Here is a 27,467-nt window from a genome sequence, read left to right as displayed (position 1 = left end):
GGGTCTTTATAGACTCATCCGAAGAAAAGAGAGTCCTCATTAATATCTGTGTACATTGAGATGAGGGAACTAAAGGAATCTTCTATTTATGCCACTTTCCTCTATATTGCAAAACAACATTGTGCATTTCAGTTATTAATAAGGTAAAGACTTTAGGCATATTTAGTCTAGACGGTAGTGAATAGGAGAGAAAGTTGTTCTCCCACCCAGAGTGGCCTTTGTAGTCCAGCCAGCTTAGCATCGCTAATTTCTACCCTTTTTGTATTGGGTTTTGAATAGCACAGGAACAGTACATGATGGTAGTAGCAAAGGTCTTATGTTAAAAACTCAACTCAGCAATTTGTTGGTAAAATGCATAGCTCATTACTCTTCAAAAGTTTCAAATGATCTCAATTTAGCTATAACAATCTTGTTCCACTGTTATCATACTCACACAGCTAGGAGTAGACAGTTCAGACTTCTTAGTAGTCTACTCAGGGAATTGTGGGTGATGAAATGAGGACTAATAGTTCTGGTTATGTTACAAATAAGAGCTACCATTTATGGAACACTTCATTGTAATGGGCATGTTCTAAGTTCATTATCACTATTCACTCACTGGGTCCTGTTGTCAAACCTTTGATGTAAGTATGGTTGTAATTCACATTGCTCTTATTTTACGTTGAAATACTATTTAGCTTTGTCACACGTCAAACTTCAGAAAAGGAGAGTACCACACCCTACTTTTCTTCCAGTCTTTGAAGTAATATGGCTGTTCAAAGGATTAGATGAGGCAACTAGTGCAGAGAGATTAGAACATTTGCTTAATGTCACATGCCTTGGAAATCGGAGATGTAGGAATTGACTAGTGAATCTAGCTGGAGTACTTGCAAAGACACATGATATATATTGTAATACTGGTGCTGTGTGAGACAGAAAAGATATGTGCAACTCAACTTATAGGATGAGCTAGGGAAATGTTTACAGACACAATACTTAAGCTGTATTTCAAAGAATAAAGGTGTGCAGGCTAGAAAAAGAAAACTGAATATTGAAAAGGCCTAGTATATACAAAGATGGAGTACATTGGGGCTGTGATGTGAAGGAAGTATAAAGAGGAATGCAGAAGAGGAACCACAATCTTAAAGTCTTTACCTTGAGTAGTAACATTGATTTGAATGTCAGAAATTTCACTTTGTTTTGCACTAGAGCAATGGAAGACAATTATGGGCTATTTAAAAGTCTAGTCTTAATTCAGGACCCAAGTGAAGTGGCAGTAGGTTGAAAAAAGGCAAAAATAGATAATTAAGAATACTGTCCAATTTTCCCTTAAAAACCAAGCAAGAGGACCATAAAACAAGAGGCATAAAAATTAAATTTCCCTTTAGTCTGTTGCCTGATTGTTATTTGATGTGACAATTCCTGTTCGGTACAACCTAATTCCCCTCGTATTTTCACGAGTCCTGTCATCTCTGACCTGCATGATTCCTAATCCTGTGGTTTCCCACAGCTCAGAGTGGCTGGCACAGACCTTTATCTTCAGGCAACAACACATAGTCTCTTCTGTGTTCCTTAGGCCTTGCTACATTTCACCTTTGCCTAAAGGACAGTTTCATCACACATGCTAGTCCTAGCTGAAAAGATTTACTTCTGGAGTCCTTTCTTAATAGAAAAACCTTGCTCTTATTTCACGCTGCAATACTATTTAGCTTTATCATATGTCAAACTTGAGAAAAGGAGAGTATCATGCCCTACTTTTCTTCCAGGGTCTTAGAAGTAACAATGGATGTTCAAAGGATTAAATGCTTTCCTTGCATATATTAAGGGCCTGAAAAATCGGCTCTTAGCCTCTAAACATATAATTCCAGCACAATGTGGTAAATTTTGCATAGTATTTATTGTGCTGGAATTACTTGCTTGTGTCTCTCATTTAATTGTATGTGCTTTGAAAATAGTTATTACTATACTTGGGCCGTTGCATGTAAAAATTAAAATTCACAGCATTCCCTTGTGGTTTCTTATATAGTTATTAACATTGTTCCTATCTCTCTCTCTTGCCACTGTCTAGTAACAGAAAAATCAAGAATTTAGAGAATTATTGTTATTGCTCATTCAGAATGATCAATTATGATTTGTCATCTAGATACTGTCAGCTTTTGCAGATGTGGTTTTACTTGCAACCTTAACATAACCTTAACTTTCAGTTCTTAAACGTGGAGGTAGCTTATCCGTGGAATATCTTTTGGTATGTAATGGCTAAATCTGTGATGGGTACTTGTGTCACCTTGTCCAGTTAGCTCTTAAATCAATTGTCTTCTAACAAGATGACAAGTTATAACACAAAAATGCTTTTGAAGAAATGTGTGTTCATTTGAAAAATAAAATACCCACTCTGTTTTTTAACATTCATTTTATAAAATACTTAAAAGAACAGATAAAGTACTTGCGTTTACATAATAACCAAAATTGCAAAAGAATGAATATAAATTAATTGAACACATAACTATTTTGCCACATTAGACAAGTTTAAAAAGGTATTTAAAAAAAATAGCAATTGGGAAGAAAACCCTTCACTCTATTGCTGTCTTTTTCTGGAAACTTTTCCTAGAAGCACTAAAATTCCAGGTCAACAGGCAGTACCTGTATTGTTGAAAACATTTGTAATTGGCTTCCATATCTGTCAGCTTAAGAGAAAATAAAATTTTAACCAGGTTAGATAACTCAGTGCAAATTAAGCTTTAAGTTGAAAATCTGAAAGAAAAGATGTCCAAAGTGTAGGAAATGCTTCTGGAACTAAAACATAAAAAATTCACATTATGAATTATTTGTAAGTGTTCTTGTATAGGAAACATTGAGTTAAAAATGGGCTCTTTGAAGTTGTAATTAGGGGTCTATTATTAAGACTATTTTCAACGTGGGCTTGGAGAAGTGGATAGGGAAGGGTTAAAGGTCATCTGTTGGAAGAAGTTCAAGTTAACCATAAGCATTGTTTTGATCAATTCTAAAATATTTGGCCAGGATGTTGCAGACATAAAGGTGGAAAAGATTAGGAGATTAATTTATTGGACTATCAATGAGGATAAGTACTTCTACCCTCAGAACATTTGGGGGTTGGGACAAGCAGGTTGAATGTTGGATTCAATTATGTCATACTGTTTTAAAAAAATGTATTAGCAAGTCTGGAGAGATGGGAGGCGTGCCAAACTATTCGAATCAGAGTGGAACTGAGTGTGGATCATTTCCAGTCATTATTGGATAATCATTTTTAGAAATAAAATGTATTTTGGTTTATTCACTTTCTTTTGTTGGTTGTCATAGGGAATAGGTAGCAATGGTTTTTTGTATTTGATAAAGTTTCTTCTTTCCATTCTTTTCTGTACAAGTTTTAGATTCATTCTTATGACGAAAAACTTGAGTACAAGGTGCAGAGAGATTTTGGTGGAGACTAGTAAGTTTCTCTTTTTGCAAATCCTTAAGGAAATGTATGGTATCATTACCAGTCTTCTCACAGTTTCTCATACTTGAAAAATGTTCAAATGTACTGTATTTTCTAGCATTCAGCATTTTATCATTCCCTTATCAGTGTTAGAACAATATTATCACAATGAAGGGACAACTTTTGGCTTTTAGACTGTACTTACGATCAGCAAGTCATAAAATATACAGTGCTAGTCTGACATCAGAAACTGATAAAACAAGTGGGAAATCATGATGACATAATATGGTTTATAAAGCAATGGAAAAATTCCCAATCCAATTTTTAAAAGTATAAAAAACTGCAGTCACACCTACTCACAGGAATAACATCTAAGACACAGTAAAAATTCCTATTTAGGGACAGTTAACTAGTCAGAATCACCTGAAATAAAACAGGAGCACAAACTATCCAAGTCCCTTGACGCCTCAAGTCCGCCCTATCTTGATAGCCAGACTGTCAGGAAAGGCACGTCACTTTGCAAAGGAATGCACTGGTTTCCCGCCCCAGGTTGACTACCCAAGTTTCATTTATTTCAGTTGTGTCTGCTAGATGCTCAGCCATGTCCTTTCAATTCCTGAAGAGGCTCTCTGTCAGATGCATCTTTTACATCATATTGTCTTTGAAATTAAGAAAGGAGCGGCAGATATGTGCACAAACATAGTTCATATTTAGAAAACCTGTGGGTTCAAGCATTTCACATACACCTGGTTTTCTCTCATTTCTCTGCTAACTTCTCAGGAAAGAAAAAAAAAAAAGTAAGTTGCCTGAAAATTCTGAAGCTCTGCTGGAAACCTAGATTTTGTCCATCAGAGACTTATCAAAAGTACAGGTAACAAATAACACACTGTTGGAATTAGCTTGCAACAGTTTGTGCTTTAAAAACACAGTGCCTAACAGCGCTGAGCACATCATAGATGCTCAATAAAAGGCAAAACTCTTGTTTTTTTTTACCCGATTGGATGGAGCAATGTGGGCAGTAAGAATCTACAAATTAAATATATGAACTTTAATTTGATTACAGAGAGAAAGAAATTTGCAAAAAATATTGCCACAGTAGCATTGGCACTTAGCAGTGCATCAAAGATTGTTTCCACCACAATATGGGATGATTCCTAAACCTATTAGATACTAGAGTGAAATCACTCAAACAGGAAATGATTTCCATTCCACTTAGAGCAAGGTCTGACTATAACTTGGAAAATTATTAATATATTTCAGGGAGATGGCCCCTTTATACTGCCTAAGTAACCAGACCTAAATATCAGGGTCCTCATCATGTAACTTTAATGCAGCATTGTTGTGAACAAGTGTATTTCTCCCACATCTGCAGTAGTTGCTTGCTAGTATTTTAGGTTTATACAGAGTTATGACACCCCTGGGATAACAAAGATGAGACTATGGAAGACTGAAGGATCACAAAATTTACACAAAATATGGAAGTGCCTCTATAGTATATGAAAACCCCTTATTTAAAAAAGGCAGTTCATTGACAAAAAAATGCTTTATACATTCAGATTTTCCCCATCTCTCAACAGTGATGGTGTCCAAAGAAAAGATTCAGTAGTGAAGGCCACACTTTTTTTTTTTTTTTGCATTAGTTTGATATGCTGAAAATCAGAACCTTTAAAGCATCTTATAAATGGGAGAAATGGAATTGGACCGGGAGGTGGTAGAGAGGGGGATGGAATGGGAGCAATCAAAATGCATATAGGACTTAATTGTAGATGTGACAGCAAGGAAGCTGGTGGGGGATGTTACAGCAGACCTGACCGCTCTACAAAGGGCCCAAGAAGAACACAGTACAGGGATGAAAACAAAACACAAAAAACTCAAAACAAAAACTGCAACTTCGCCAACTTGTAAACAAGGAAAAGCATTTCACAGATTCAAAGTTCAAGGGAAGTAAACGTCTTTAAATTATTTTTGTCAGTTCAACCCTGATTTAAAAGTATGGCTAGCAAAAATAAGAGAGCCCAGCCGCTGACTTCCTGAGCAAGCAGCTGTCTTCTGAGAAGCAGCACTTCTAAGCCTCTCTCTTCTCCAGATGCCACGTTGAGGAGGAGATACTTTCTCTCCTGAATTCCATTTCACTTCTTTCCGCACTCCTAGAATATTCATCGATTTACATCTTGTTTTTTATAGTTCAGGCTGCTATAGATTCAGACGTGGGGAGACGGGAGGGGGGAAGGCAAATTCTCGGAGGATGCTACGGGCCACTTCAACGTTATTCTGGGCTATCTCTAAGGCTCGCTTCACTTCTTCAAAGGCATAACCCTCTCCCATGAGTTTTGCAATTTTTGCATCGACGTTTTCCAATGCGGCTTCGGGCCCATGGGGTTTCCTGTGGTGAATTTCTGGTGCAGTCCTGCGGGGTCGTGGCTTAGGAGGTCTGGCTGGTGCTTGAGAACCATCTGTGTGGAATTTTAAAAAGAGAACATTTAACAATGAGAAAAAAATGATGACATTATCACATTACTATTTCTAATGAGAACATTATTTTTCATTATCTCTGCAAATGATTTTCTATGTTTACGTATTATGGGGTAGGCTTATATTCCCATTTTGAATACTGAAAACTGAGGCAGGATATGTTGGAATCTTGAGAAATGAATGCAGATACATCCCCAATTTTATGCCATATGAAATAAGATTCATAGAGGGAAATAAAACAACTGCCTGAACAAGGGTGGCTTCCATTTCGCAGTGCAGCCCACCTTTCTCGAAACACTGTGGTGGAGAAATGACTGGGAGTTTCACTAGTGGTGAATCTATTTACAAACAGGGATATGTTCCTGGCAAGATCTCCCCAACAGATTATCTGTCCTGAGAAATAAATTTTGGAGAGTCTCTTCCTATATGATTTTTCAAATTAATAAAACTGTAAAGTGCAGGAAAATGGGTATTTTAAGTCTGTTTATCAATAGGCTCAATGGAAATAAATCTGTGCTTTCCTCAGACAGCCAGATAACAGTGCAGGAAGTGAAAAGTAATTCTGTCGTTCGCCCTAGTTAACCCCTTTTAGCAGTGAACTTAATAGAGTTTATACAGATGTTGATTTACAATGATGCACACCTATAATGTACATGGTCTGAGGCAATTAAATAGAAAATCAAAACAGAAAAAAAAGTACAAAATTAGCAGTGGAGAATAAGCTTTTCAAAGTGAAACCAACTGACATTGGTGCTCATGAGTGGAAAGTAATCTTTTTAGGAGAAAAGGAAATTCTAGGCTACATCCCATGCAGATTCCCAAGGTAAGAAAGTAACTTGAAGGGGTGATTTTGTCATGGATCTCCATGCTATTTAGTACTTTTTAAAAAAACTTAAAAATATTCAATGCTATATATGAGATACACCTGTGGACTTTATATAGGCATCGATGGTAAATTTAAGAATACAATTAAGTAAATGATGAAGTGGTGCTAGAACCCAAATGCCTGTGACTCTTGTACTTCCATCCTCCAGTCTCTGCTGCCTGGTGCACTTTTCCACAGACTTCAGGAGATATTGGAAGCTAGTATTTTCAATAATGATTGAATCTAAATCATAGAGCTAACTGATATATGATTGAAAAAATAGACGAATTAGAGAAAATTTTTTTTGAATGGAGAAGGTAACTGGTAAACACCAAATTCAATCTAGCCACATCAATATACATAATGTACAAAATATAAAATTCTCCAGAGTGAAAATACTTGGTTCTATACTAAACTGGGTAGTCATTTGTAATTTTTCCAGAAAAATAAGCACTTTGAAAAAGTCTTATAGCTAATAAGCTTTTTAAATTGTATTCCTATATAAGGGCACACATTAACTTCTGATTTTTGTTGGGCACTACTGTTTCTTGCATCTGTAACTAAACATATCAAATTATTATGCCGTGCTAAATTACCTTTTTTTACATTTTCAGATTCCATTTCAGGTTTGTTTTTCTATCAAACATTTCCATTATGTCACACAGAGATGCACACTGAAGTATACTCTGCTTCTAATCACTTCCAAAAACCATTAGAAATTCTAAGCAAGCTTTCCCTAATCAGTGACCACAGAACTTATGCACTGAAATCTTCTGTGTTCTCATTTGCTTTTAGAGGAAAAATTCCTAAATTTCTTATATTCTACTAGTATTTTTCTACATTTGTATAATAATTGTTTTTTGGTTTCTATCCACCAAAAATGGAGGTCACGTGTGTCAAGCATTATGAAAAGCTCAGCTGTCAATACCAGATAAGTGAGGAGGACACTGTGGCAGGAGGGACACATCTGGCAATGAAGTGTTAGGATGTGGAACTTGGTAGCTAACACTAAAAAAGATGGCACCTATCAGCAGGGGAAAAGCCCAAGAAATGCATATGCTCTGGGGGGACTGTTACAATTACTACTAGGAAAAAAAAAGTGGGGGAGAAGGGGAATTTGCAAACTAGTAATTTGAGAGAAAAGTATTCTTTGCTTGGGAAAAATAACTTAGTTTCCCTGAGTTATACTTACTACTTATCAGGCGAACACACATGCCAATTAAATCAAGACTCTAGATTATTGAAAATATCTAGATCCTGGAAAACTAGGAAAAATAATTTAACCCCTAGAAGGAATTGAGACATTTTCATTAAAAAAAGAAAATACCCTTTGCAGATCAAGGATTTATTTTTCCAATACTTTTCCCTCTAAACCCAAAATTCATACATACACACGTCTATCTCCCAACTCATTTAATCCTACTTTTCACTGCTTTAACTCAATCTATTTTCCTAGTGTTGCCATCACTGCAGAATCTCACAAATGTTTGGAAGATTAATTGTATCATGTATTCGAGACTACAGATAGAAATGAAATGGAATTGGTTTTCAACTGTTGGTCTTTTTCTTTAAAAAGATTTTATGTATTTATTTATACAAGCACTGGGTACAGTCAGAAGCGCGGGAGGGTGACAGAATTCGCCAGAGCGGGGGACAGAACAGGCAGACTGAAAATACACTGCTGAGGGGAGCAGAGGGTATGGCAGGAGAGGTCTGTCCCGCCATGTGGGACGTTCGCTGGTGGCCAGGGATCGAACTGGCGCTGTAGAGGCTGCGGGCAGCTTCGCAGGCCAGCGCTCAACTGCTGCTGCGCCACCAGGGGAGGCCCTGTTGGTCTTTTTAGATATAAATTTATTGCTGAATTTCATTTGGAATATCTTAATTTGTTTGACTGTTCTAATTGGCTAATGTAGCTCTGCACCAGGTAATTGTCATCTGTAACAAATTTCTAGGTGAGCAACATCATACAGAATTGAGATTTAGTCAGGTGCAGCTCAGGTTAACCACTAAGATTTTGAGTGACCTAAACAATTTACTTTTATAAATCTCACTCCCCAAAAATACATTTGTAACAGCATCTTTAGAGGTATTTATTCCTTCTCAGTCAAGTAGTGTGAAAATTAATGTAAATGTTCAGTGTTATGTGTTGAGACCATCCAAAAGAAAGGTAATGAATGTACACCTATAATAACAGCTGTTAAACAGCAATTATATACTAAATAGCAGTGTTAGGAGAAGAAAATACAGAACTTGTTACCTCTAATCCTATAGAAAGCCTGAGGCCAGAGGGCTTCCCTGGTGGTGCAGGGGTTAAAGTCTCAGCACTATCAAGCCATCACCAGCCACTGCAGCATGAGTTCCACCCCTGGCCAGGGAGCTAACCCACATGGCAGAGCAGACCTCTCCTATCTCGCCCAATTCTCCCCTCAGCAGTGTATTTCAGTCAGTCTGCCTGTTCTTTTCCCCACTGCCTCTGGTGAATCCTCTCACACCCCACACCTCTAACCTGGACCCCAGTTCTTATCAAACAAGACCTGTTATAATCTGAAGTACCAATGGAAGGTATATTTAAAAAAGGGTCAGATCATTAGAGTAAATCATTGGGGAAAATTAATCCCTCTTTCTATACCTCTTTCCAAAGCTCTTTTTTCCGAAAAGTTGTATTTAAAGGTAGGAGATAAGGAGCAACATGGCGGCGAGGAGACGCTGCGAGTAAGATCTCCCATTAAAAAAAGTTAATAGGGAGGAAAAGCGGCAGGTCCCAGTGAGAAGTGGGACACGGAAGATAAACGGGTGACGCCAGCGAACTGCCCGAAGAAGAAACTGGCCATAAAAGAGGACTAGAAGGGAGGGAAGCGCAGAACCCTGCTCCCCTCCCCCGCCCACAGAGGCGGCACTCTCCGACCCGCAGAGAGGAGGAAAACAACAAACCAAAACGACCAACAAGAACAAACGACGCAGCAAGCGGGACTGTGAGTGGAAAGGAACTATTGCAGCCACCACACCCCGTGAACGGGAGCTGAGGCGAACCCTGCAGGATCCGCCGCGGCGGTGAGCAAACAGCTCCTGGCGCCATTAGAGAAGAACAAAGACCCCGGGAGACGCGCACACAGCCCGGGCTGCCGGTAAGCTGGCGCGGAAACGCGGCGCGCTCGGGGAGCTTGAAAAGCAAGTGCAGACCTGGATCGCGGCTGCCCAGGTCCCCGCGCCTGCGACCTAGGCTTGCGGGGAGACGACCTAGGCTTGCGGGGAGACGCACGGAGGTCCTCACTGAGGTGAAGGTCCCTCCCTGAGTGAGCAGGAACCAGGCGCCCAGGCACGGGAGCTGTGCAAAAGGCGCCATTCCCGCGCCACTGAACTGGGCTACAGCCCGCGTCCTGGAACTGAGGGCTTTGAACTGAGACCCGGGGCACGAAAATTCGGGGCGTGGGTTCTCCACGACGGTGGGGCACAAGGCAGACACAGCACCCCAAAGCTGTTGAGGTGTACCCTACCATTCCCGCTCTGTTCTCTGTCCCACGGGTGGGGGAGGCGAAAAACAGCCCCCAAGGACAATAGGAGAGATCTCTGGCGCCACCTAGCGACCAGGAAAAAAAAAGTCACTAACACCCTATAAAACAGGACATTTCTTAAGACTGCTTGAAAAGGGCAGAAGGTTTCTGGAGGACCCAGTGGCCAGCCGGGAAGTTATTCCACGCCAGGCCCCTTCCGACCAGCAGTCTGAGCCCACAGAGGGAGCAGGCACCCACGTCCGGGGCAGACCGGGGGCGCAGAAGAGTGTGCCTGAAACCGGAGGCGCAGGGACTGCATCCCGCTTCGCCATTTGAGAACAGGGACATTTCTTCAGTAAAAACTGCCTAAAACCAGCAGAAAGCACCCCCAGAAGACAGAGATGGCTCCTGGAAGAGCCAGAGGGGAGCGGAGAAGTTCACCCAAGATGTCAGTCAGTCCGAGCAACACAGTGTCCCAACGCATACGACAAATTAGAAAACAGACAGTAGGGAGTAGAAGAACCACACGCAACCTAAAAACTCCTCAGGAAAGAAGCACACCACAAAAGAAAACCACTCCCCAGATTGCAACGACAGCAACTTGGAAGAACTTCTGAGCCTTCCAGAAAGAGAATTTAAAATTGCCATGATTAAAAAAGTGATAGATCAGAAGAAGGAAATTGAGTCCCTAAAGAGGGAAGTAAGAGAAATGCAGGAGATCAAAGAATTAATGGAGGAACTAAAGAACTCTGGGAAAAGCAATGAAAGCAGAATAGATGAAATGGAAGAACGAATAAGTAATCTTGAAGACACAGAAATAAAAAGAACCAAAACAGAAAAGGAAAGAGAAGTACGAAGGAAAAAGAATGAAGAAAGACTTCGGGAACTATCTGACTCCATGAGGAAAGGAAATATAAGAGTTATAGGAATTCCAGAAGGAGAGGAGAGAGATGTAGGAACAGAGAAAATATTCATGGATATAATTGAAGAGAACTTCCCAAATGAGAAGAAGGAGCTGAAAATTGATATACAAGAAGCAAGAAGAACACCAAACTTCCACGACGAAAGGAAAAACACAGCAAGACACATAATAGTAAAGCTCCCAAGAATCCAGGACAAGGAAAAAATAATGAAGCTGACAAGAGGGAAGAAACAGATAACATTCAAAGGAAAACCAATCAGGCTGACATCAGACTTCTCTGAAGAAACACTACGGGCAAGGAGAGAGTGGAGGGACATAGTCAACAGACTCCAAGAAAACAGATGCCAACCAAGAATACTCTATCCCGCAAAGCTCTCTTTCCTCCATGAAGAAAGAATATGGACCTTCCCAGACAAAGAGAAACTCCGGAATTTCATTGCGACTAAACCCCCACTCCAAAAAATACTACAAGGAATCCTAAAGCCAGAACCTCAGAGGGACGAATAACAACGAAAGAAGACCAAAAAAAAAAAAAAAAAAGTTATTAAAAGAATAAATAAATAAAATCAAAGGAAAGACAAACATAATGGCAAATACAGATGCTAACATATCAATATTAACTCTAAATGTAAATGGACTAAACTCTTCAATAAAAAGACACAGAGTTGCAGCCTGGATTAAGAAACAAAACCCAACCTTTTGCTGTCTCCAGGAAACACATTTAGCTACAAAAGATAAAAATAGGCTCAAAGTCAAAGGATGGAAAACAATCCTACAAGCAAATGGGCCAAAAAAGAAAGCAGGAACAGCTATACTTATATCAGATAAAACAGACTTCAAACTCAAAAAAATAAAAAGAGACCCCAATGGTCACTACATTATGATTAAAGGGACAATACTTCAAGAAGAAATAACACTCATTAACATATACTCACCAAACGAAAGAGCACCAAAATATATCAGACAACTGTTGTCCTCTCTGAAAACAGACATCAGAGAAAACACATACATAGTGGGAGACTTCAACACACCACTATCAACAATGGATAGATCAACAAGACAAAAAATAAGTAAAGAAACTAAAGCTCTAAATAAGGACCTAGAGCATTTGGGCTTAACAGACATCTATAGAACACTAAACCCAAAAAAAACGGAGTACACATTTTTCTCAAGCGCACACGGATCATTCTCCAGGATCGATCACATACTGGGGCACAAGACAAACATCAACAGATACACCAAGATTGAAATCATACCAACCATCTTTTCTGACCACGAAGGCATCAAACTAGAAATAAATCATAAAAAGAAGGCAAGGAACTATCCTACCTCATGGAGATTAAAAGCCACACTACTGGAAGACCACTGGACTAACGAGGAGATCAAAGAAGAAATTAAAAAATTCTTTGAATTGAATGACAAGGAGGACACCAATATCCTAAATGTATGGGATGCAGCAAAAGCAGTAATAAGAGGAAAATATATAGCAATAGAAGCTCACATCAAAAAACAAGAAAGAACTCAAAGAAACAACCTAATCTCGAAGCTCAAAGATCTAGAAAAAGAACAACAAAAAAACCCCAGAACCAGTAGAAGAAAAGAAATAATAAAAACCAAAGCAGAAATAAATGAAATTGAAACTAAAAAAACAATCCAAAAGATCAATGAAACCAAGAGCTGGTTCTTTGAAAAAATCAATAAAATAGACAAACCCCTAGCCAGGCTCACAAAGGAAAAAAGGGAGAAAGCACAAATACACAGAATCATAAATGAAAGAGGAGAAATCACAACGGACACAGCAGAAATCAAAAGAATAATCAGTAACTACTATGAACAGTTATATGGAAACAAGTTCAACAATCTAGAGGAGATGGACAAATTCCTACAACTCTACAATCACCCAAAGCTAGATAAAGAAGAAATAGAACACCTAAACAGACCAATTACAAGCAGCGAAATTGAAATGGTAATCAAAAACCTCCCCAAAACAAAAGCCCAGGACCTGATGGATTTACAAATGAATTCTACCAAACATTCAGAGACGAATTAGTGCCTATCCTTCACAAACTCTTCCAAAAAATTGAGAAGGAAGGGACAATACCAAACACGTTCTATGAAGCCAATATTACACTAATACCAAAACTGAATAAGGACAACACAAAAAAGGAAAACTATAGGCCAATCTCCCTAATGAACACTGATGCAAAAATCCTCAATAAAATTTTAGCTATCAGAATCCAACAATGTATCCATAAGATAATTCACCACGACCAAGTTGGATTCATTCCAGGGGCACAAGGATGGTTTAACATCCGAAAATCAATCAACGTTATCCAACACATCAACAAAAAGAAATATAAAAACCATATGATAATATCAATAGATGCTGAGAAAGCTTTCGACAAAGTGCAACACCCATTCATGATAAAAGCCCTTGAAATTCTTGGGATACAAGGAACATACCTCAACTTCATAAAGGCCATCTATGACAAGCCAACAGCCAGTATCATTCTCAATGGTGAAAAGCTGAAAGCAATTCCATTAAGATCTGGAACAAGACAAGGATGTCCACTCTCACCACTGCTTTTCAATATAATACTGGAAGTCCTAGCCAGAGCAATAAGACAAGAGAAAGACATCCAAGGAATCCAAATAGGAAAAGAAGAAGTCAAACTATCACTATTTGCAGATGATATGATAATATACATAGAGAACCCCAAATCTCCACAGAAAAACTAATTCAACTCATCAATCAATTCAGTAAAGTGGCAGGATACAAAATCAACACGCAAAAGTCAGTAGCCTTCCTATACACAAACAATAAATCTGAAGAAGAAGAAATCAAAAAAACCACCCCTTTTATTATCGAAACAAAAAAAATCAAATATTTGGGAATAAATCTAACAAAAGAGGTAAAGGACCTATACAAAGAAAACTATAAAACACTGTTAAAAGAAATAGAAGAAGACACAAAGAAATGGAAAGACATCCCCTGCTCATGGATTGGAAGAATAAACATTATTAAAATGGCCATCCTACCAAAAGCAATATACAGATTCAATGCTATTCCAATCAAAATCTCAATGGCATTCTTCAAAGAAATAGAACAATTATTGATGAAATTCATATGGAATCACCAAAAACCCCGAATAGCCAAAGCTCTACTGAAAAAAAAAGAAGGAAATGGAGGCATCACACTCCCAGACTTCAAACTATACTACAAAGCCATAATCATCAAAACTGCATGGTATTGGAACAAGAACAGACATACAGACCAATGGAATCGAATAGAAAATCCAGAAATAAACCCACAGATTTATGGTCAACTAATCTTTGACAAAGGAGCAAAGACTATGCATTGGAGCAAAGAAAGTTTGTTCAATAAATGGTGCTGGGAAAACTGGGTTGCTACATGCAAAAGAATGAAGCTTGACCACTACCTCACACCATACACAAAAATCAACTCAAAATGGATTAAAGAACTAGACATAAGACCTGAAACCATAAAATACAAAGAAGGAAATATGGGGGAAACACTACGTGATATGCACATCAAAGACATCTTTACAGACACATCACCCAAAGCAGTGATAGTGAAGAGAAAGATAAACAGCTGGGACTACATCAAATTAAAGAGCTTCTGCACAGCAAAAGAGACAATAACAAAAACAAAGAGAAACCCCACCAACTGGGAGAACATTTTTGCACCCAACACTAATGATAAAGGACTGATCACAAAAATCTGCAAAGAGCTGATGAGACTCAGCAACAACAAAGAAAATAATCCAGTCAAAAAATGGGCAGAAGAGCTAAAAAGAAACTTCTCTGAAGAGGAAATGCAAATGGCCAACAGACATATGAAAAAATGTTCAACATCACTTGTAATCAGGGAAATGCAAATCAAAACTACCATGAGATACCATCTTACACCAGTGAGAATGGCACATATTAAAAAAAACTAGCAACAACAAATGTTGGCGAGGATGTGGAGAAAAAGGAACTCTTGTGCACTGTTGGTGGGAGTGCAAACTGGTCCAACCACTATGGAGAGCTGTGTGGAGATTTCTGGACCTACTAAACATAGAGCTTCCATATGATCCAGCAATTCCACTCCTAGGTATTTACCCAAAGGACACAGAAACATCAATTCCAAAGAGCACCTGCACTCCTATGTTTATAGCAGCACTGTTTACAATAGCTAAGCTTTGGAAACAACCCAAATGCCCAAAAATAGATGACTGGATCAAGAAGATGTGGTACATATATACCATGGAATATTACTCAGCATTCAAAAAAGATAAACACATGCAATTTGCAGCAACATGGATGGCACTGGAAGGGATCATGCTCAGCGAAATAAGCCAAAAGAAAAAGAAAATACCGGATGGTCTCACTCATAGCAGGAATCTAGAAAACTTAAATAAGGGACCAGGAAAATGAATATAAGAAAGTGAAAATCAAAATCAACAAAAAACTATGAACCAGAGACACTTTTTGGGGGGTGGGGGGCGGGAGGGGAAGGATTGGGGTCAGAATGGGGCGTTTGCAATTGTATGGGGGAATATAAAATAAAATTTAATATTTAAAAAAAAAAAAAAAAAAAGGTAGGAGATAAACCAAGTCTTTATTTACTTTCTCTAGTGCAGGGCCCTGGAATGGAGCTAGGAAACAGAAGGTGAACCTATCTCATAGTACCTCAAAAGTTATACTATTAATCTTATTGAAAGGTCGATACGGGAGGCCGGAATGCAAAAGCCCACAGGAAGCCTGCCTAGAAAAATCAGACAATGAACCTCTCCCCGCCCTACAAATCTTCTTGCTTCCTACAAACTTTTTCCTGCCGTGCAAACCCAGTTTCCCACCTGACCTCTCCTCACCCTATAAAAGCCTGCCTCCCCCTGGCAACGTGCATGGCTTCACCAACCCCTCCCTACCTTTGGTCCGTGAATCCCACGCAGGGCACAATATATTTCCGCCCCCTTCGAGAAATTTAGCCTGGCTCTCCTTTTCTTTACCACGCCGAACCTTTCACACACCAACTCTGGGAATTTCTATACTTGAATAAATACCATCCTTAAATTATTGGAAGGACAGACATTCACTGGTATTCACAAGCTGTCTATGCTTGTGGGATTTTGAATCCCTTTGAGTAATGCTAAATGTCAAAATAAGTGCAAGAATATGTGGAGCCATGAGATACTGGGTTGTCCAAAAAGTCATGACATATTTTTTGTTTTTCAAGCAAAAATGCATCATGACTTTTCCGACAACCCAATGAGTAGTACATACTCCTGGAGCATCAATTTTACTCAGGATGTGGGAAAATTTTTTCAGTATTTAAATGAAGAATGATACCAAGGGATAAATACTAAAATTAGCATAAATTTGAGATCAAACAGACTGTGCATCAATTTTCTGCATGCAGTTGTCTACTTTTAGCTAAACTGGTCCCTGTGTTGTCACTTAACTCCGTTGGGAGAAAGATTTGAGAAGTACTGGTTTAGGGTAAAACTTGACTCTTGTATTCTAAGGAAATGAGTACTGAGAGAAAAAGTTCTGGATGGATTGGTGATTATTAGCCTCATTTCCAACTGGATTTTAATGCAGAATAAATGTATTAGTCCATTTTCATTTTAACTAATAAGGGAGATCTCCCTTATTTTGTTGACAACAACATCGTTTACTAGCTATACATATTTAACTCTTTATGTTCTGAAATTCTAGCATTATTTTCAATTGTTTACCTTGAATTGCCTTTTAAATCCTCATAATACGAAAAATCTCTTATCAAGAGGTAATGTTGCATGTTATCAGTACAAACACATCTGCATTATGACTTTGTTATTATATGTAAGTTGTAGTCCCTGGGTTTCTGAAGGGTATTCAAACTGTAACACATGATATTTTACAAGAGAAAAACTGGAAATTTTGTGAAAACTACTAGTCAATAGTCAGGTCTATTTGAAATAACATAGTAATAGTCATGTATTTCAGTACATATAACTTTGGGCAGAGGGATAAAAAATATTTGGAAGCCTCTGTATATGTAGACATATATACATTCATATATACCTTTTTAGGTAAGAGGATAGGAACAAGGTAATTCTGAATTCTTTAAAAATATTTTTTCAACAGAAAAGATATGTGAAATTGAATTTCATCTTATTGTAATGAGTTTTTATTTATGAGGGCTCTTAGAATCCTAGGGACACAACACCCAGTCTTGGGTTACTGGTGGGAAGAGCTAATCCAGTCCCTTTGCTGGTGTGAAATAAACTAGTGGACAGCCTGGCATCCTTGTGAGCGAGATCATGCTAGAAAAAAGTACCTTATGTCTGTGATTTGACTTTTTTTGTAAAGAGTTCAGGGAGAAGTTTGAAATATTTGATGTTACAGCCAGCTGAGACCTGCTGTAATAATCAGGCCTATTTGATCACTCAGGTCCAGAAAGACTAGCAATGGTGAATTACGTAAGATATGGTGGCCAGGAAGGCCTCTGGAGAAAGCAGAAGTTCATTACTGGTGAATATGACTTGCAGTGACTAAATCAGTATACTCCTCACTTACTGGCTGATAGTGGAACACTCCTGGTAGCACTAAATAAATTATGGAAATTAATAGTTTGGTGAAAATATTCTAAAAAGATTTCTCCCACTTCTCATAGCTAATTAGGCAAAACAAAAGAGAATGAATATTTTTTCCTCTCCCCCCTACATTTAGTATCCTTTACTGACTAATGAAAGGTAATATTAAAACTGGTATTCCTCTCACTACCAACTTTATAAGCAAAATGCAAAGTATAATTACCATGATTAGTCACTCACCTGAAGATGAAGGAAGGTGATCATAGTCCTGTGATGTTCTGTTGGATTTGACATTTTCACCTGGTAATCTCCTGGCAGGAGGCAAAGGAACTTGGCCACTTGCTGGGTCAAAAAAGGGATCTTAAAAATAAAGAAAAATTTCTCTGTAAAGATCACATCTTTCAAAAATTAGAAAAATAATTTCATGACTTATGAACCATTTCTAATTTATTCATCACTTGCTCAAATATGCTCTTCTGATTTACTCTTTAAGTAATATACACTACTCATTTTATAAATTTTTCAGATCTAATTTAATTGCAAAATTGTTGATGAAAACTAATTTTATGTACTAATCTGCCCTGTACAATGAACAGACATTGTTGTAAAAGAAAAAAAAAAAACCTTTGAATTATTCCTGTAATAGTTATCAAGTCAATCTCTCTAAGCAGTAGACAATCACTAAAGGAATTCATGTGTGTGAAATCTGTGCAAATAAGGTGCTATAATTAAGTTTTGAATACAGAGTAAAATGATTTATTTTCTTACAATATTAACTGGAACTAAAGGCAGAGAATGACTGTCAGTGGTACTCAAGTCATTAGGATCATAAACCTAACTGATCTTCTTTTTTTGAATGGCTGCACATTACTCCTCTATCTTAGGTTCACCGATAACTTATTTAGCCACTAACCCCATTTCATCCTTTATCATATTATTTTATTTCTACCAGTATCTCCCAAGGAACCACTCTTTTGAGGATGGGGATCTTACCTTACAATCGTCATCTTTGAATCTCCTAATACATGGTACTAAGTAAACTCCTTGGAAAACAGACTGCATGTAATAGTTACCAAAAATAAATCCTGACAGGTTCAGATACTTCATGTATTCAAAAATCAGTGAAATCTGAATGGCTAGCATAGACTAAAACTGGAAATATTAAGGGAGATCTGATTATATGTCTTTATTTTAACTTCCATTTGACTTTAGGAATACACAATTTGATTGTTTAAAAGAAATACATGCCTATTTCTAATTTTTTTCCACATTTTTATATTCCCCATACAATTGCAACCCCCTTATTTTGACCCCAATCCCTCCCCTCCTCACCCCCCATAGAGTGTCTCTGGTTCATAGTTTTTTGTTGATTTTGATTTTCACTTTCTTATAGTTATTCATTTCCCTGGTCCCTATTTAAGTTTTCTAGATTCCTGCTATGAGTGAGACCATCTGGTATTTTTCTTTTTTTCTGGCTTATTTCGCTGAGCATGATCCCTTCCAGTGCCATCCATGTTGCTGCAAATTGCATGTGTTTATCTTTATATTAAAAAAACTAGCAACAACAAATGTTGGTGAGAATGTGGAGAAAAAGGAACTCTCCTGCACTGTTGGTGGGAGTGCAAACTGGTCCAACCACTACGGAGAGCTGTGTGGAGATTTCCTGACCTACTAAACATAGAGCTTCCATATGATCCAGCAATTCCACTCCTAGGTATTTACCCAAAGGACACAGAAACATCAATTCCAAAGAACACCTGCACCCCTATGTTTATAGCAGCACAGTTTACAATAGCTAAGCTTTGGAAACAACCCAAATGCTCAAAAATAGATGACTGGATCAAAAAGATGTGCTACATATACACCATGGAATATTTCTACTAATTTTTGACCAGATGGCGGGAGGCAAGGGTTGAAATTACTAGTGATTCTTCCCCCCATACTTGAGTACACTAATTGTCCCTACCTTTGATGAAGACTTCTTGACCTAAGCAAGACTACTTAACTTGCTCGAATTTAATGAGTCTTAAGTTTTGAGCTTTCAGTGATTCAGGAAACATTTTAGGAAGGAACAAGAAGATAAATACTATGTAAAAAAATGTTAGATATTTCTCAAAGATGTAGATACTCCAATTGCTTTTAGTTTTTCTGCATTCTAAATGCCATTGATATAAATTAATGGTTAGAAGATTGTCTTTTGATTTCCCTAGGGGCAATTTATAGATTTGTCACATATTTCTAATAATCTAAGGCTAAACATTAAATTCTGGATATAATTCAGGCATAAACAGACTATAATTGTATGATATATTGTTCCATTAGACAAGTTCTCTCAAAAAGTTACTAAGTAGATTAAAAATATTAACACACACAAGAAAAATATAGTTCAATTCTGAATGTCTACCATATTCTGTCTTAAGTGTAAATCTGAAGCTATTGCTCAGGAATAGGGTAAACACAGCTTCTGTAGCAAGCTATACCTCTGGAAGCATTAATGCTCCCATGGAAAGAGATATATAAAACACAATTACCACAGAGAGTACAAAATTACCAACTATCTCCCTGATAAGAAAAATTTGAAAAGCAATAAAGTTAAAAAAATTCTTCAAAAACTAATTAAAGTAAAATTTTATGGCCTCACTTAGGATTAAAACATACAAATTGAAAATACAGACATTTATATAGTAATAAATGTTTGAGAATTAATGAAAAAACATGATGGGATTAATCTATTCTTAAAAAGCATGGCCGCTTGTGATTTATAGTATGGTAGAACATTGAAAATTTAATATTTTAGAGATTAAAAAAAATGGGAGGAAAATATTTGCTAAGTATAAAGGGGGAAAATATATGCATCAATCAAGATTATGCTGTGTAATGCGGAAACCTATTGAATGGGTATTTGGGGGAAGAGGCATTATGGAATTTATTTTTCCACTAACTAAAACACAAATTTTTACTCAATACAGAAAGACAAAACTGCTCAGTGAAACCAGTGACATGTTTCTTCTGGGACTGTCCAAAAATCCAGAAGATTTATCTCCCATATTTTAAAAGAATATCTACATAGGATCTAAATGCCAGAATGGGTTTGAAAAGCAATTTACATAAAACAAAATTCCTCCTCCTCTGCTGCTCACTATTTGACTCACATTCATAAAGTCTCCACTACGTAGGCTCTAGGCCTAGATTGACATGCAAGAATAATTTACTAAGCTTGTCATAAATGAAACTCTCACTAATTCCTCTCATGCCGTCTTTTACCTTTTGAAGAGAAAGACATGGAAGAAATTGAATTGAAAACAACTTCAATCTTTTCAAGGTCTTCTCTCCATTAAACACCCTCAACTCCTTTAATCCATATAGTTTATGTGGTGTGGACTGACCTCCCTTTACCATGCTGCCTGAGCTCTTTTAGGAATACCCTGGCTCTGTGTTTCCTCAAATTTAGAATCTGCATTTTCACCAAGTCCCCAGGTGCAGGAGAGCCAATGCTCTAGCCCAACAACCGCAACACAGGACTACAAAGTCTCTTCCCCCTATTTCTTACTAGATCTCTGTTAAAATGCAACCCTCAAAAAACGTGAGCTGCCCCATTTCCAATCATGATAGTGTTTCATAAACATCATGGTCAACAAAACTGCCTAAATACTTATAACTGTTGCTAATGACCTGGGTTTCCTTCGTAGTTATGTGATTGCATTTTAGGATGCAAGTGGAAACTTTAATTTATCTCTAACATCAATTTGCTAACTTTTAGAGTTCAGTTGTTATTTTAAGATTGGATAAGGACTTCAAAAGAGTGTCTAGGTTAGAGACAGAGTGAAAGAAAGGTGCAGTGAGGGCTGCCAAATACACTGGGTTTTGTGCACTGCACAAAGACACGCCATTATGAGAATGAGCAGACTTAAATACAGCCTTGGCTTGCTTCATTCAGCACTGGCCCTGGTACAAAGTGGAGGGAGGGCTGCTATTTCAAAGCCAGCACAAAGGAAGGGCTTTTTGTAATCTGGACAAAAGTACATATATGCTCTCAGCAGTTCTAGGTTTGGTGAAAGTGTGAGGTGTTTTCGAGAATTCTTTAGGTTTTGTTAAGCTATGACTGTCCTGTCCTGAACACATGGCTCATGTAAAGCAGCGGGCATTACTATTTTGCCAAAAGAAATCTTGTGTGAAGTACTAAAATAGAAAACAGACAAAAAAGTAGCATCAGACTCGGCGCCCTTGTTTTCCTTTCCCTCCTTCATCCTACAGGAATCCTGTGGCTCCTTTGCAGAAACTCAGGACCCTGCTCTTTGGAAATCACTACTACCAAGAAGTCATTCAGGCCTAATGCTGGAAAGGCAGACTAGACTCAAGTGTACGGGACCTGCATCCTTTGATAAGGAGGTAGGTTTGATTAGGTATTTAATACAACATCAAGAGAAAATACAGTCTCTTAGACATTCATCCTTTGTCTTTTGGTTTCCTTAAGGAAATAATTACCATTACCTCAGATTTATCATTAAAATGGACTAAAAGTTTACCTATTGAACAGTGAAAAGAACAGTAGTGAAATGCTTTTATAAGCTGTTTAAATTTACCAGTCACCTTTGTTTACCTTTTATGTAATTTATAGTACACTACATAATATTCTATAGTATTCTTTCATGAGGATCAAGTCTTAGAGAAGATTCACAGCACCACTTCTTCACCCTATTACACTTTTTCAGATAGCAAAATGTAAATATTACTTTGCCAAAAGAAACCTTTACATTATAATCTGACATTATGTAAGAATTAAAATATTTCTTCTAAGAAATAATATACATGATTTAAAACCTAAATAAAATTATATCAAAGTATCTGGCAACAGACTAGAAATGAATGGTATTTATTATCGAAGGATGCCAACATTATTGAGAATGCCCCCATGTATAAAAGGAGGTCAAGAGAGAGAAAATAAGTTCTAACCACATGGCTCTGGCCCCAAGGCAGCCTCAAGCCAGAAGTTAAGGATACTGCTGCCGTGCTCCCTGACAACCTAGCAAAATCAAAACATGTAAAACCTACTGTGAAGTAAGTCAAGCTTAGGAGGTTTCATACTAATTTTAAAAGCAGTACACTGAGTTTTAACTTAAAGGGGCTTAAAGCTACATATATAAAAGGTGATAGGTACTTTATAAAAATAATGGACAAAAAATTATCTAGAAGTTAGCCTTGGGAAGCTAACCAAGGGGCAGAAGCTCTATCTCTCCTTTGAACAGCAGCATGTTGAGGCTGGGCTGAGCCCAAAAGCCCTTCTTACTCAGTGTACCAAAGTCATGCCCCTCTGCTGAGCCCAGCCATCATAAATGACTGAGCTATAGGCCAGCAGCCCCAAGCACCAGGCTTTGCAAGTGGATGTAGTCCACTCAAGGAAGGCATCTTAAGTGCCGTGCTTGGGCAGCCACAGGGGACATCACCTGCACAAGACCAGGAGAGGTAGCAGAGTTGCCTAACACAGGCAAACATAGAATCAGGCAGAACATTGATCCCAAAGAAAGAGCCAGACAAAATCATAAGCAAACTATCCTGATAAAGAGTTTAAAGCAATGGTTAGGAAGTTGATCAAAAGGGCAAAAAAAATATTAATGCAGTGAGAAAGTCAACAAACATCTAAAGTTTCAAGCTGGAGTAAAACTGAAGAATAAAACTGAAAAATATAATTGAGGGGGTCTAACAGTAGACTGAATGTAGCAGAGGGTCATATAAATGATCTGGACGACAAAGCAACAAAATGTGAAAAAAAAATTTAAAGTGAAGATTTTTTAACAGATTTCTGGGACATCATGAGGAATAATATTTGCATTATAGGGGTCCTAGAAGAAAGAGAAATGGACAGAAAATTTATTTGAGAAAATAGCTGAAAACTGCACCAGTCTGGAAAAGGAAACCTATATCCAGGTAAGGAAGTCCAGAGAGATCCAGCCAAGATACATTAAAATAAAAATGGTTAACGTTAAAGAGAGGATCTTAAGGCAACAAGAAAAACAGCATGTCCTATACAAGGGCAAGCCATAAAGCTGTCCATAAACTTGCAAAAGAAACTAAATTTAGAGACAAGTGGAGAGTGGCAAGACACACTCCAGTGCTAAATGGGGGGAAAAAAAACCCAAAAACTAAAGAATTTTGTAACTGGGAGGTTAACTTTTGAAATTTAAGGATTAAGAGTTTCTCAGAAAAGCAAAAGCTGGAAGAATTGATCACCTATAAATATACCTAGCTAGAGCTGTTGATTCTAATTAGCATTACCATTGACCTTTGAAAAATGCAGGGGTTAGCCAGCAGAATCAACCCAGTGTATTCAAAAAAGTGGTGTATAACTTTCGATCCCCACAGATGCTAAAGATGTTAAAGGGGCTTCTTTTAAAAGAAAGACAGTTGCCTTTTGAACAAATGGGTTTGAATTTTTTTCTTTTTTTTTTCTTTTTTTTTTTTTAATAGAGGCATGTTTTTATTTATTTGTTTGTTTGTTTGTTTGTTTTGTTTATACATGCACTGGGTACAGTCAGAAGCGCGGGAGGGCGAGAGAATTCACCAGAGCGGGGAGCAGAGCAGGCAGAAGGACCGAAGTACACTGCTGAGGGGAGCAGCAGGCGGCAGGAGAGGTCTGCACGCCCTGTGGGACCCTCCTCCGGTGGCCAGGGAGCAGCCGGGGATCGAACTGCTGCGCCACTGGGGAGGCCCTGAATTTTTTTTCTATACTTAAGTTTTACATTCACAAATTCAACCAGCCTTCGGTTGGTTGGAATTCCTCCTTGGATGTGGAACCCAAGATGATGCACAAGGCTTGTGGCATGTGTGGGGGGCAGGGGTGTGGTGCTGAAACCAAGACTAAGGAATGATTGCAGTTAAATTTTTGGGGAATCAAAAGTTATATACCCATTTTTTGACTATACCGGGCCGATCATACCACTAACTTCTGCATTTTTCAAGCATCAGTGGTAATGCTAATGAACATATAGTAAAACAGATCACCAGTGAAAAAAGGTGCAAAGAATAAAGTTGTAATATTAACTAAAGCCACAAGAATTTATATATTTATAAGGTAAAGATGTAAAAAGACATTAAAATTATCAAATGGCGGAAGCAAAAATGTAAAGTTTCAGCAGGTGTTCACATGCAAGCAGCTATCAATCCAAACAGCGTCATACACAGAAAATGAAATAATCTACGCACACCCCTAAAGAGTAGTGAGACTTCAAGGGAAGAGAGAACAAGCTTGCCCTGTGCAACATGGATGGGCCTAGAGGGTATTATGCAAATGAAGTAAATGAGAAAGACAAACAGTGCAGGTGGAAGATAAAGAAAGCAAAGGGAACAAGCAAAAATGAAAACAAGCCCTTAGTTCTGACAACAGAATGGTAGTGACCAGGGCCAAAGTGGCTTAGGGGGAAGTAAAACAGTTACTAGAGGTCATTTTTTTGTGCTGTATGGAACTAGACTTCCCTGTGGGATCATAATGTAGAGTAATATGGCTGTTCTAAATGACATACGGATTTTGAACCCTGAGGCTGCCCACCTAAAACCTATGTATAGTTGTTATCCAGGGTTGCTATAAATCATGTGTTTTTTGGACAGGAACTAATTTCAGAAAATCAAGCTGTATACTACAGGGTATATGTCCACCATCCAAGTGAGAAAAAAGAATGCTAAAGGTCTAAAAGATAATGGTTGAAATTCCTGATTTCACTGAGCACACCTGAAAGGCTTTACATAATTATCTCATACAGAAGGTAAAGAAATTGTTAGGGGAAAGATATCTTTCCCCTATTTTTAACCAAAACAATTCAAGGAGGCAAATATTTTAGATCATGCTGGTATCACTGACAGGACAGATTAGAATACCCAGTATCAGCAGATTCAATGTAACTGAATGTTGGCATTTCTAGTAAAGCTTAAAAACAGTATAGATAGTCTCAAGTCTGTCCAATCACTGAGGCTTCTCAGGAATGCCTCTGTAAGGTGGGGGTGTTATTTGTACTGGATGATTTATTTTTATGGCACCATTTCTAAATTCTATGATTCCATATTGCCTCTGTCATCTTATCGGCACAAAACCAGCTGATTAACAAACCTACTCACCAACTGCTATTTTCCCTCTCCCCTCCAAGGATTTTTCTACTTGGGAACTAGAAACAAATGAATTACATGTTTGACAGTAAGGTTTTAAGTGAAAAGTTTTCCAGTTTTTCCTCCTACCTGAAGGAAGAAGGAAGAGGTCCTGTCCTGAGGATGGTCGGCTGCTGGAGCCAGGAGGTTTTGAATGCTCAATGAGACTGTGCCTTGCAGGAGGGGGAGGAGGTGGGAGGGAAGGTGGAAGGTCATCGAAAGCATCTTCACCTGCATTTAAAGAAAGGTCTGGATCAACAGCATTCATCATAAATTAGAACACAGCATCAGGTACCAAGCAAAAGTAATGACTGATTTCTTTCGTTGCTTAAAAAGAACTTCAGCCGCGGGGTTCATCCAGCAGCTCACTGCCTTTGATGACAGGAGTTACTAATTTTATGGGAGTGTTTGGAGTAAAACAAACACACATGCATGTGTAAACATTTTTCTGTTTCCTAGTACTATTAAAAAAAGATTATTGCAGGTTATGAAGACAGCTTATTATTCACTTGTAACTTTTATAATATTGAGACATGGAAAATGTGAACTAAAAATAAGGTCACACGATCAAAACCAATTTTTTTTTGTACGTGCTCACGGCCTGTAATTAGAAAATCACATGCACAAAATATTTAATGTCACAGAATAGTTTACAAATATGTATATTTCACTTCTCATATATCTCTAAAGAGGAAGAGTTAAATATAGAACTTCCTTTTGTGGTCCCCATAGCTAGTCACTTACATTTGCATACTTCCTAGCAGCTATAGAATAGTGCAGGATGCTATTATGTCTACTTTTCCCCGTGTCATGCTATTTTACTCATGTTTTCCCTTACCTTGATGCTTTAAAATTAGAATTGCAATGTATTTTTGTAAGCTATTTCAAATACTTTGTGAATAAAATGGGATGAATACCTATGTTCCTGTAATCAAAATTCACATGTATTTAAATATATTGAATTAAACATAAAGGTCTATTTAAAGAAAAGTGATTTTACCATTCATTCAGCTTGCCTTGCAAACTCTTTCTCTAACAATCATGAATTTCTAATTTAAAATATTTGAAGGTATAGACAAATGCTGCTCTCATTCTAACTTTTAGCTATATGCTACATTATCATATTTATTCAAATCTTTTTGCAGCCCCTAAATGTCAGGCACCATGTGGGTAATGTGATGATCAAAATCATGAGGTCCTGAAGCAAGGAACTTAGTTTTCACCAGGAGATGTAAGGAAAAAATAGGTATGATTTATAGGTGAATGTCCCATAGGTATCAGGAGGAGCTATGCACTATAAGAGGGAAAAGAAATACAGTTACCAAGAACAGGAAGGTCAGAGGTCAGGGATATCAGGGGCTTGAAACCATTTATTCACCAAATTCATGATGGTGTCTTCTAGGTGGTATAAATGGTCAAAGGACAAGCTAGAGGAAGGTCATGTTAAAAAGACAGATTGGAACGTTTGTCGTCACTGTCCAGTATACTACTTACCATCCACATACAGTTAAGATTAAAATTCAATTTGAATCACACTAGCCACATGTGATTATAGAAATCCTTTACAGCATCACATGAAGTGCTA

General features: G+C 37.8%; 1 protein-coding gene and 1 long non-coding RNA gene across 9 annotated transcripts in view; one reads left to right on the top strand and one right to left on the bottom strand.

Annotated features, from left to right (window-relative positions):
- Positions 1-2,416: 2,416 nt before the first annotated feature.
- Positions 2,417-27,467, bottom strand: part of CBLB (Cbl proto-oncogene B) — a 200,051-nt gene continuing 175,000 nt past the window's right edge. For all 8 annotated transcript variants that reach the window (XM_037525620.2, XM_037525618.2, XM_037525619.2 and 5 more), the window contains 3 exons: positions 25,973-26,113; positions 17,990-18,109; positions 2,417-5,868 (listed from right to left, as the gene is read on the bottom strand). In XM_037525620.2, the coding sequence (XP_037381517.1) occupies positions 5,609-5,868; positions 17,990-18,109; positions 25,973-26,113 (521 nt within the window). In that variant the 3' untranslated portion in view covers positions 2,417-5,608. The remainder of the gene's footprint in view (positions 5,869-17,989; positions 18,110-25,972; positions 26,114-27,467) is intronic.
- On the top strand, positions 22,102-26,807 carry LOC129146744 (uncharacterized). Its single transcript, XR_008553888.1, has 3 exons — positions 22,102-22,138; positions 23,585-23,674; positions 25,885-26,807. It is a non-coding gene; the product is annotated as an uncharacterized LOC129146744 (long non-coding RNA).

The sequence above is a fragment of the Talpa occidentalis genome, unplaced genomic scaffold (genome assembly GCF_014898055.3).
Source record: "Talpa occidentalis isolate TD23 unplaced genomic scaffold, MPIMG_talOcc4v2.1 talOcc4.4, whole genome shotgun sequence".
Lineage (NCBI taxonomy): Eukaryota > Metazoa > Chordata > Mammalia > Eulipotyphla > Talpidae > Talpa > Talpa occidentalis.
Note: the sequence above shows the minus strand (reverse complement) of the source record. Positions and strands in the feature narration are given on the sequence as shown.